This window comes from Parasteatoda tepidariorum, chromosome 5 (assembly GCF_043381705.1).
Source record: "Parasteatoda tepidariorum isolate YZ-2023 chromosome 5, CAS_Ptep_4.0, whole genome shotgun sequence".
Classification (NCBI taxonomy): Eukaryota; Metazoa; Arthropoda; class Arachnida; order Araneae; family Theridiidae; genus Parasteatoda; species Parasteatoda tepidariorum.
In genome coordinates this window covers 72327913-72339527 of record NC_092208.1, presented here as the reverse complement: position 1 = coordinate 72339527, position 11615 = coordinate 72327913, and the positions used below count along the sequence as shown (strand labels likewise).

The 11615-nt window shown below is 32.0% G+C and overlaps 3 protein-coding genes across 3 annotated transcripts in view; all 3 read left to right on the top strand.

Annotated features, from left to right (window-relative positions):
• The window catches only part of LOC122269920 (uncharacterized), a 33259-nt gene extending 29384 nt beyond the window's left edge, over positions 1–3875 (top strand). Inside the window, exon 7 of the mRNA XM_043045300.2 lies at positions 3750–3875. Within this exon, the coding sequence (XP_042901234.2) occupies positions 3750–3762 (13 nt within the window). The 3' untranslated portion in view covers positions 3763–3875. The remainder of the gene's footprint in view (positions 1–3749) is intronic.
• The window catches only part of LOC122272511 (uncharacterized), a 93017-nt gene that overhangs the window by 34805 nt on the left and 46597 nt on the right, over positions 1–11615 (top strand). The gene's annotated exons all lie outside the window — the stretch shown is intronic.
• LOC139424774 (uncharacterized) overlaps positions 1–11615 on the top strand; it is a 183533-nt gene that overhangs the window by 166809 nt on the left and 5109 nt on the right. The window lies entirely within an intron of this gene.

Genomic DNA, 11615 nt, shown 5'->3' with positions numbered 1-11615 from the left:
GGTATTTTAGTTTTATTATTATTGTGTTTTGACATAATGAAGAAGTATTTTTTTTCTTTTTCAAAAATTTGGATTAGTTTTTTAGTTATCAGTCATTTTGTAAGAAAATCTATGCTTTTTCGTCTTCAAATAGCCATATTCAAAAAACTATTAAAAAATGCATATACTTTTCTCCACTCTTATAAATGTATGCTAATGCGAACCTTACAATTGAAATATTAATTTTCGACAACTTAAACCAATAATATACGAATGAATTAATAGTTTAATTGTAAGGTTCGCATTAGTTTACATTTATCAAAGTGGAGCAAAGTTTAACTTTTGTCTGCAGCAGAACTGGATATGAAGACAAAATTGCAGGACAGGAACACTTTAATTGTCCACTAATCTTCAGATTTCCTGCTATATTTTAAAGAACTTTATTTGTGAAAACCTTTAGCGTGGCGGAGAGCTGGCAGCCTTAGGCGGCTAGTTATTAAATAAACGTAAGGAATTTTAGATTGAGATCTAATGTTTCTGATAAGATTAATTAAATCAAACTGAAACTTATTTAAAGTTAGTATATTGTACATTTGTTTAGTAAAATGTGTGTGTGTGTTATTCCTTTTTTTTCCGCAATAGATGGCAGTAGTTCAGTTTCTGAATTAATGGGAGTATTTGCAACAGTAGCTTTCACGTAATTGATATCTGGCAGTTTAAGTTTCATTGTGAAGAACGATTTAGAATATTTCGTTGAGTTTTTGTCATTTGACAGCACGTTGAATATGGAAGATCAAAGTGTACATTTTCGTCATCTTTTTCAATTTTACTTCTGTAAAGGAAAAAACGAACGTCAAGCTTGTGAAAAATTGCGTTAAGTTTACGAGGATAATGCTCTACAACAGGGGTGTCAAACTCGCGGCCCGAGATGAACATTTTTGTGGCCCAGTCAATATATCCGACGCAAAGTAAAAATAAAATAGAAATATGAATTAGAAAGGAAACTAGCATATAAAANATTGAAATATTAATTTTCGACAACTCAAACCAATAATATACGTAGGAATTAATAGTTTAATTGTAAGGTTCGCATTAGTTTACATTTATCAAAGTGGAGAAAAGTTTAACTTTTGTCTGAAGCAGAACTGGATATGAAGACAAAATTGCAGGACAGGAACACTTTAATTGTCCACTAATCTTCAGATTTCCTGCTATGTTTTAAAGAACTCTAATTGGTTTGCGGCACCTACCATTCCAGGGATACTGGATCGTATCAAAAATACGCAGAAAAAATTTTATATCTTAAAGCAGAATTAGAAACAAGGTTTAAAAATTTTAATTCTTTGGAAGACAAATTTTGTTTGTTTTCTTCGATTTTCTCAATAAATATAGACTCAGTACCCAGTAATATGTGATAGAGATTCAGTGCGACTCAAATTTGAAGGCAAAATTCATTGAAGTGGGTGTGCCTGAATTTTACAAATATTTACCGGCAAGGTTTGACAAAACTCAAAAAATTGCATATGAAATTATTTCTATGTTTGGAAGTACTTTATCAGTGCAAGCAATTATTTTCTGTTATGAATAGATATAAATCTCCTGTCTGAAACCGTATTAATAACGCTCACGTTGGGTTCATTTTGAAAATAGTCTCTGCCAATAAAATCTCTCCCGAAATAGGAAAGATAGTAGCAGAGAAGAGATGTCAAGTATTAAACAATAATTTAATTTTATGTATGTTTATTACAATGGACTATTCAAAATAAAAATATTTGTTTCTATGAACATTGATTTTTTTTTGCGGCCCACCTAAAGTTAAGCATTGTTCATTTGGCCCAAGTTAGCTTTTGAGTTTGACACCCCTGCTCTACAAGAACGTCAATGCCAAAACAGGCTAAAGAAATTCCGAGCTGTTGACTTAGATTTGAAGGATGCTCCCTTGATCAGGAAGACCTACCCGAATTGATGATGACAAAATTAAGACATTAATCCAATCAAACCCACGTTACAGAACACGAGAGATTGCAGAGGCATTGAAGTTTAGTAACAAAAAAAGTGATCACGTCTATCAAAAGAGACTGGAACACGTAAGAAATTTCGAAATTTGGGTTCCTATGAGCTTAAAGAAGTTCATTTAACAGCACGAATAAAATTTGCAATATGCTCATGGAACGTGAAGAAAACGACCCTTTTTTAAAAAATGAAACTGGTAATGATAACTGGTGATGAGAAGAGGATTGTTTGCAACAATGTGATGCGCAAACGGTTTTGGTCAAGAGCTGAAGATTCGCCATCAACAACTTCAAAACCACATTTCCATAAGAAGAAGGTTATGTTCTCAGTGTGATGNTGGAAATAAATCTCCTGTCCGAAACCGTATTAATAACGCTCACGTTGGGCCCATTTGGATTGGAAGGATATCATAATTTTTTTTTGGGGGGGGGGGTTCCAACAAAGGAATGGAACAATCAATCCAAATGTGTACTGTAGGCAATCGGCCTGCGGTTTGGAAAATGGATAAACCTTTAGCTTGACTTTGAAAAATTCAGAAAAAAAACGCAATGACTTTTTACTCAACCCAATGCATTGTAGAAACTTTAAACAGCGCCATACAGTGAAAAAAATACTTAACATGGGATTGGAAGATTATATCTTGCAAAATATATGCACTACTCAACATCATCTTTACATGAATTTGTCGAATTTCTTCTTGAATTTTTACAAAATGGGTTTTTTCGGCTTAAACTCGCTGCACTTCTGTCAGTTATCGTAACTAAAAATCTTTTAAAGTATTTTTCAAGATGGTGGTTGCATTATCAGCTAAAGCAAAATAAGAACTGTTGCCAAATCGCACGATTTAATGCCATATCTTGATTATAAGTATATCTCATGAATATTTCATTTTTGTCATAGAAATATGAAATATGCAATGACTTTTTATAAATAGCTGTATAATATATAACAAACATTTCTATAAACGTGTCATTTTACTTAAACAGGGAGAGCGGGCGGGCATCACCTTGCTCGCAAACTAAGTGATTATACTTTTGCTAAAGCCAGGACCACTAAACTTTAGAGTCACCAGAAATTAATTTAATGTGTGAGATCTTTATATAGTACTTAATAATATCATTACGTGACCATACCTTTGGTTTTCATCCATCACCCATCTAGCTCTTCTTTCATCTAAAGTACTGTTTTCTTAGAATCAAAATAATTGTTAAGTAATGAATATTGGTTTATGTTTGCCTATAATTTAGTAAAAGTGTTATATTCTCTTATACATGTTCAGCATACTTTATTTTTAAATATAAAAAGTTTGACAAACTTAGCAAGAAAATAAAATCCTTATTTGGGAAAAACATTAGAAAATGATTTAAACAGGTTGTCGTAGCCTTGATAATGCTTAAAGGTTAGTTTTGTCGTGTTTATAGAGATCCGTAATAAAATCTTTTTTTTTAATTTCTGCTGTTTGAACTAATTATTTAACTAATATTTCGAGAAAGAGCTGTTTTATGTGAGCTTGAGTTTAGCTGAGAAACGAGAAATGTATTATTCCCTGCTATCAGAGTCACAGGCTTAGAAAAGGTATTTACAAAAAGTATTTAAATCTAACTAAGTTAATGCAAAAATGTTGCTTGTTTTTAAAAAAAGATACCCCTGCTGTTTTAAAAAATTTCAAGATCAAAGACACTGTGATCAAGATCAAAGATCATTGTTTTATTGCTTTTTGCTAATTTTATTTTATGAAGTTTTCTTTTGTCTTTCAGTGAATTGGGTTGAAGAATTCAGAGGTATATTCTAGTCTCTTGAAGGTCTTAAGAAAAAAAGAAAAAAAAAATGAAATGTTCGAAAACCCCTTCTTTCCAGATACTATTGAAAATAATTGTTTGAAATATAGGTTGCGTATTGTTTTATTTTCTTCTGTTTTTTCTAGAGTCATCAGATGTAAAATTAGAATATATCTGTTGCAGACTCCGAGAACTTTTTTTTAAATAATTTTTTTTCATAACAAGAAGGCTTTGCTTACAAGGTTTCAGGCCAGTCCCCACTTATAAATTCCACCTAGCAGGTGGGGCAATGGTCATAATAACAGATATGATTCATCAATGTGTCAAAGGGCAAGTGTGTTATGAATAGATTTTTGAAGTGCAGACCCCTGAGTAATGCCCACCGCCAAACATTTGGCGAATGAAACGAATTTCGCAACCCTTAAAGGTTATGCAACTGAGTGTACATAATATTGTACAACTTAGATAACATGGAAAAGATAACTTTCCATAATTCGAAGTTAAGCAAAAAATTTCTTGAACATGATAAATATCCATATAACTTTCATTCGAACTTAAAAAACAATAAGCCAGTTTTGATTTGTATTCCTAAAGAAAATGGTTGTAGAACAAGGATTTATATCATTAATGAAAATTATAAAGTTTCTCTTAATTTTCACATCCACTTGTTTTTAATTCCCACATCCAAAAAAATAGTATATATTTTTTTAATCTTAGAGATAAATGTTTGCCTTGATTGCACTTAAGTAAAGTAAATTATACCTTTTTTTAGCTGATAGTTTGCCGGTTTTAAAATCAGTATGGTGCATGTATACTGTTTAAAAAAAAATGTCTTGATTTTTTTTCTCTTACGAAGGTCTGATATTGTCTCCCTTGAAGTAAAGACAGTTATTTTCTAAAAGGAAAAGAAAACTATGACCCTCTTTCTAAAGAAAAAAAATATACTATACAAGAAGAAAAAAAATTAACGATAAAAATATTAACAAATATATTATTGTTTTTTGGAATAAATAAATTAACACATTCAAAGTAAGAAACTTAACATCTCGATTGTAAAATATCATATCTGTGACAACAGTTTTGAAGCAGTCAATAGTTTCACCTATTTGGGCTCTGAATTGAACACCATTAATTACTTAACGCCAGAAGTACGTAACAGAATAACAACTGGTCACAAGTGTTTTTATGGAGTATACAAATATTTAAAATCTAGTCTCCACAACAGCAGGAAAACAAAATTACTGCTCTACAACGCGTAAATCAGCCCCATAGCTACATCAGCTGCTGAAATATGGACAGTTACTGATATTGATAAGCTTGCATGGTAATACTTTTAATTTCGTTTCTTGTAACGAAAGTAAAAATATAACGTAGGTACTTGTACTTCGTTACTATTTAAACTGACTTGTTTTTTTCTAAATTAAAAATTTTTCTCGAAAAAATTATTTTTCAAATTGCTTTTTTTCTTAATTTATAAAATGAATAATACATTCTTTAACAGCTAACTTCTTTTTCCAAACATCACACACTTTTTTCAAAAATCATTGAATGACAAGCTTCAATTATAAAATGCATCCTAATTTATTAATTGCTGTATTTAAGAAATGCAATAAACAATAAGGATAAATATATTTATATAATATTATTGAAAATGATTTAAACTAACAAGCAAACAAAACATTTCCTGCAAAAAAAAAAAAAAAGTAATCGTTTAATTTATATACATTTAATAACAATAAAATGCTGATCATAAGTTAGATTTAAATTAAAAGAGAAAAATTATTAAAATGTTAAAATTTTTTATCCATGTAGTGCTTGTCATTAAACTTTCATTTATAATTAAGGATAATTAAAATGTTTACTAACAGATTTGTGTAGCTTAATGTTTATATCTTTAGAAAGATACAATCCGTAAATTACTTTGTTATTGATACATAATTGAGTATTCCAAAACAAATGATTAAATGAAGAGGAAGGAGACTCATGTAAGTTGCTTTTAAGAAATTCCTATATCAATCTTTCCTAGGAATTCCTATATCTAATCTTTCCGAGAAATTCCTATATCAATCCAAATTTCTATACAATTTTATATCAGTGCTACTGCAAACGTGTCGTTCACCAGAAAAACTCCTTCAGTTAAGCAAGAGAACGGTTAGTGAAATGAATGACAAGCAAATAGATCCAGCGCCAGATCCAGCGCCAGATCCAGCTGTGCACCAGACGCGTCAACCATTACGTTTCAAAAACATCATCAAGAATTAGTATAGTGCTGCCATCTTTTGATTAACTTCGTAATGACTAATAATTTTTTTAAAATTTCAAAACCGTAAATGACTTAGCTTTATTTTACAGCCATTACTTTTTGTTTTGTTCTGTTTAAAGCTCTTCTTCGTTACTTGGTTTATGTCTGTTTTAAAAGACAAAACAGGACTTTTCAGAATGAAATCTTTTTTCTCTGATTCAAATTTTTAAACTGTTTCCTTCTTTTCTTTCATAAGATANCAGATGGATCTACTTACTTCTTGAAAATGTATAGCTCATTGGAAGTTTTTTTTAAATAAAAATCCAAGCAAAAAGATTCTTTAATATGTTCAAACCAAATTAAAAAATAACATACTTTGAAATTGTTAACTTTTTAAAATATTCAGAATAAAAATTATGCAATTTTGTTGATTATTTCTAACAGCTTACCACTAGATAATTATAAAAATACCCATATATTTAATGAAATTTCTAATTTTTAATATTCCTACAATAAAAAAGAAAAAGACAGTAAAATAAAAACAGTTATTTCCCCTATAAAAATAGCAGGTCAGATGAAATAAAAAGAAAATTTGTTAAATTTGTTAATATCATAAAATATTCACTGAAAACTAAGAATATAAACTTGAATATTTTTCTTAACTAACTGTGTAAAACTAAGAACATTTTTCATATTTCTTTAAAAAAGAAAAAGCTACGTAAAACGATTTCTTTTCAACTGTAAATAAATTTTAAAATTATCCGACATGGATTGAATTCAAGAATAAAAAAATTAGATGTATTTTTTTAAAAATAATATTGTTATCAAAATATATTTAGTACAATTAAACTCCTACAGATGACAGCACTAACTAATTTTTGATGATGTCAATGAAATGAAGTGGTGGGCATATCTGGTGCAACCATGGAGCTAGCAGCTCCATGGAGCTCCATGGGTGCAACGCGTGTCATGCCCACTACTACGTTTCATTACATCATTAAAAATTATTGTAGTGCTGTCATCTGTAGGATTTTGATTATACTATATATATTTTAATAACAATATTATAATAAAAAATATGCATAATTTTCTTATTCTTGAATTCAATCATGTTTCGTACAATTTTAAACTTTATTTACAGTTGAAATGAAATATTATTTATTAGTTTTCTCTTTATTAAAAAATCGAGAAATGTTCTTGGTTTTACACAGGGTTAATATTTTATGATATTAACAAAATCAAATTTTTTTTTCTTTTTTATCTTAGTGTAACGTATTATTTTTATTAGGTACAAACTGTTTTCTTTCTACTCTTCAATTTTAATTAAAAAAAATTTTAAGTTTTTTTTATTTTAAGATTATAAAAATTTGTAATTTCATTAAACAATGCGTGGGGTTTGAAATTTCATTAAACAATCTCTCGACAATGTCAACCTTATTCATCTGCCCAACATAGATTCCAGTTAACAAGTTTTATATATTTGTAAATTGGAATTGAAGAATTTTAGTGGTAGGCACGCTGCAAACGTATGTGCTTTTCTAATTATCAAGAGGTAAGTTGTTAGAAGTAATCAATATAATTGTTTTTCTTACTTTGCATATTTTACAAAGTCAACAATATCGAAGTATGTTATTTTTGACTTTAGTTTGAACATATTGAAGAAACTCTGTTTAGATTTTTATTAAAAAAGAACTTTCCAACATACTACATATTTTCAAAAAGTAAGATAATTCTTTTTTTGTTTTTGATGTAATTTAAGATAGAAATATTCTTCAGATATATATATGTGTTTTGGAACTTATTAAAAAAAAAAAAAAGAGTCAAAATTTTAACTGCGTGTTTCTACAGTTATCTATTCTGAAATAGATATATATGTATTCAGATTTGTATTGAAATTATAACAATTCTTGCATTTTTTTATCTTATGAAAGTAAACGAAAATAATTTAAAAATACTAATAATTATTAAAACTAAATAATTATTAAAACTAAACCTCGAGGTTTAGTTTTGAAAAGAACTTTTTTCTTTTAAAAAAGAAATAAGCTAAATAGCGAAGAAGAGAGCAAGAAAAGAACAGAAAAGAAAACTTTAAACTGAAAAGAAAAAGCAATGGTTGTCAAATGATGCTAAGTTAATTATGGTTTTGAAATTAAAAGAAATTATTTGTCATTATGAAATCGATCTAAAGATGGCAGCACTACAGTAATTCTTGATGACGTTAATGAAATTTAATGTTGGGTGTGTCAGGCGCACCGTTCGTCTTGAAATGCCGCTGGATTGGAAAATTCCATACATTACAATAATCAAAGACGGTAAAATACTGATAAAGCACCTTTCAAATTGTGACGAATATCACCAAGATGCCGGATAGGGCGAATACACGGTACCGATTGACGAGGGGAAAAAAACTTTTACTTGAAAAGACCTCAATATTATTGAACTTATTGAAGGAAAGTGGGGTAAGACCGGGTAGCTAATTCGAAGAAGTTAAGATTCGTTACAGCTAAACTGTTCGACCCAGAAACTGTCAGATTTAATCAAGATAATTGTTTCTTAGTTGTGTACAATACATCATTCTTGAAAACTCATTGCACTACTTTATTTACAAGGGCGCCGGCAGGGGGGTGCAAGGAGGTGCACTTGCACCCCCTGGCTTTTTTTAAACAATTAAAGAGATACAGAAAAACAATTTTGTTATAAATTTTTTTTATTAAAAATATTTTTATTCAAAAAAAAATAATTAAGTAATTATTGCTACATAACAATTGAAAAATTGCCTAATCAAACAAGAACTGTAATCGTCTTGTCAGCTGTCCAAATCTGTTTAAAACTTTTTCAATGAATTCTGAGTCATCTTTGATTCTTTTCTTATGCACACTGAGGATGCACAAACTACTTAATTTCTGGTGAGACATTGTAGACCGATTCCATGTTTTGATGCGTCGCATTGTACTAAACGTGCGTTCAATAGTGCAAGTAGCAGCTGGAAGAGTTAGACCAATTTTGATTGCCTGAGAAATGTATCGTTGTCGATCCCGAGAGCTATGCCGGCGGTAGCTTAACTACTGGCAGGGTCACCCAAGCCGGACAGGTCGGAGGGGAGACACCAGACCAAGAGGAACACCCTGCTCCTCCAGGTTGGGCGTGGGGCTAACTACCCCACCCCGGATAAAAAAAGCTCGAGTTAAGAAACCTCAGCAAAATGCAAAACCCGGCTCACATCCACCCAGACGACTCGGAACGAAAAAGGACATGAGATTTGGAACATGGAACATTTGCACCTTGCATAAAGCTGGAGCATTAAAGAGCCTGATAGATGTATTTGTTGACTACAGACTTGACATCCTCGCAATCCAAGAAATCAGATGGTTGGGCAATGGAATTATGGATAAAAAGGATTGCAGAATATACTACAGTTGCCAGGACAAAATTCTCCAATTCGGTGTAGGTTTTGTCGTGAGCAAAAGACTGAGAAATACTCTCATCGACTTCCAGGCTATTAGCATGAGACTCTGTAAAATCAGGCTAAAAGGAAAACATTACAATACCACCTTAATCTGTGCTCATGCACCAACTGAAGAAAAAGATGCTTCTGAAAAAGATATCTTCTATGACCTGTTGATGAGAAGCATTAACTAGTGCCCAGCACAAGACATGAAGATCGTTATTGGAGACTTCAACGCTAAAATTGGAAAAGAACAACACCTTAGATACCACGCGGGTGCTGAAAGCCTGCACCACTACACCAGTGAAAATGGACAGAGACTCTTTGATTTTGCAGTCTCAGAGAATCTGTTTATTTCTAGCACAGCATTCCCACATAAAGAAGTCCACAAGCACACCTGGCGATCCCCAGATGGATCTACACATAATCAAATTGACCATCTACTTGTGGACAAGAGACATCGCAGCAATGTGCTTGATGTGAGAAGCTGCAGGGGTGCAAATGTAGATACAGACCATGTACTCGTCGTGTCCAAAGTGAGACTTCGACTCAGTAAAAGTTTTTATCAAAAGAAGGAAAACAAGGACTTTAAACTTGACATTTCTAAACTGAAAAACGACGAAATTCTTAAAGAGTATAACATCAAGCTACCCAACCGACTTTCTGAAGAAAAAGGAAGACCGAACATTGTTTTTAACTGGAATACAATAAAAGAAATTGTTTTGAAACCTGCAAGTGATACTATTCCAGAACTGGGGCGTCCTTCCAAAAACGAATGGTTCGATGAAGACTGCCATAAGGCAACTGAGGCTGTTAAAGATGCCTTTCAAGCCCTTGAGGCCTTTGCTATAAATATGGGCCTTTCCATTAACGAAGACAAGACCAAATTTATGGAGTTTTCAAGCTCAACTGTAAACTATAGTGAACCTTTGCAGATAAACGGACATTCCTTTGAAAAGGTTAAAGAATTTAAGTATCTTGGTACAATTATCAATGACCAAAACAAACTGAAATCTGAAATTGACAATAGAATCAATATGGCCAACAAATGTTTTTTTGGACTAAAAAGTCAACTAAGATCGAATTTTATTAGCCGAAAAACAAAACTAAAATTATATAAGACACTCATTCTGCCTGTCTTGCTATACGGAAACGAAACCTGGACTTTAAACCTTGACGTCCAACGCCCGATAGAAACGTTTGAAAGAANGCAGAAACAACGAAGGTGAACTCGTAAGTGAGCCTCAAGAGGTAACCAAAGTTTGGAAGAGTTACTTCCAAGACTTTCTAGTAGGAAAGGATGATATTTCTGTCCCTCGCAACAACCCAGAAGAACTAGCAATACTGAGGGATGCAGATAACCCCCACCTTCAATCGATGAAGTGATAATGGCTATAAAAAACTCAGAAACAACAGATCGGCTGGTCCCGATTTTATCCCATCTGAGCTTTTTTAAACCGGCGAACCCCAGCTTATTGATGCTATCCATAAACTCCTAATTGAAATCTGGAACACTGAGAATATACCCATTGAATGGGAAGAAGGTTCCATCTGCCCTATTTTTAAAAAAGGAGACCAACTTGAATGTCGTAACTACAGAGGTATAACACTCCTCAATACGGCATATAAAATCTTCTCCAATATTCTTTTCAAAAGGCTCCAGCCTTTTGCTGATAAAGTGGTCGGAAATTACCAATGTGGTTTTAGGCCTCAAAGTCTACCATTGACCAAATTCATACTCTAAGACAGATCCTTGAAAAAACTGAAGAATTCAACATCAGGACTTTTCACCTATTTATAGACTTCAAAGCTGCCTACGACAGTATTAAAAGAGATTAATTACTTGAAGCGAGGAACGAGATCGGAATCCCTACAAAACTCGTAAGTCTCACCCGTGCCACTATCAACAATGTGAGATGCAGGATTAAAATCCAAAGCCATCTATCTGAACCTTTCATTACCGAAAGAGGCCTGCGTCAGGGAGACTCTCTTGCTTGTCTGCTTTTTAACCTGGTATTGGATAAATGCATTCGGGATAGCGGATTAAACCGAGGAGGATCTATTTGGAACAGATCTCTTCAAATCCTCGCTTATGCGGACGACATTGACATCATAGGAAGATCAGAAAGGGCTGTTAAAGATGCCTTTCAAGCCCTTG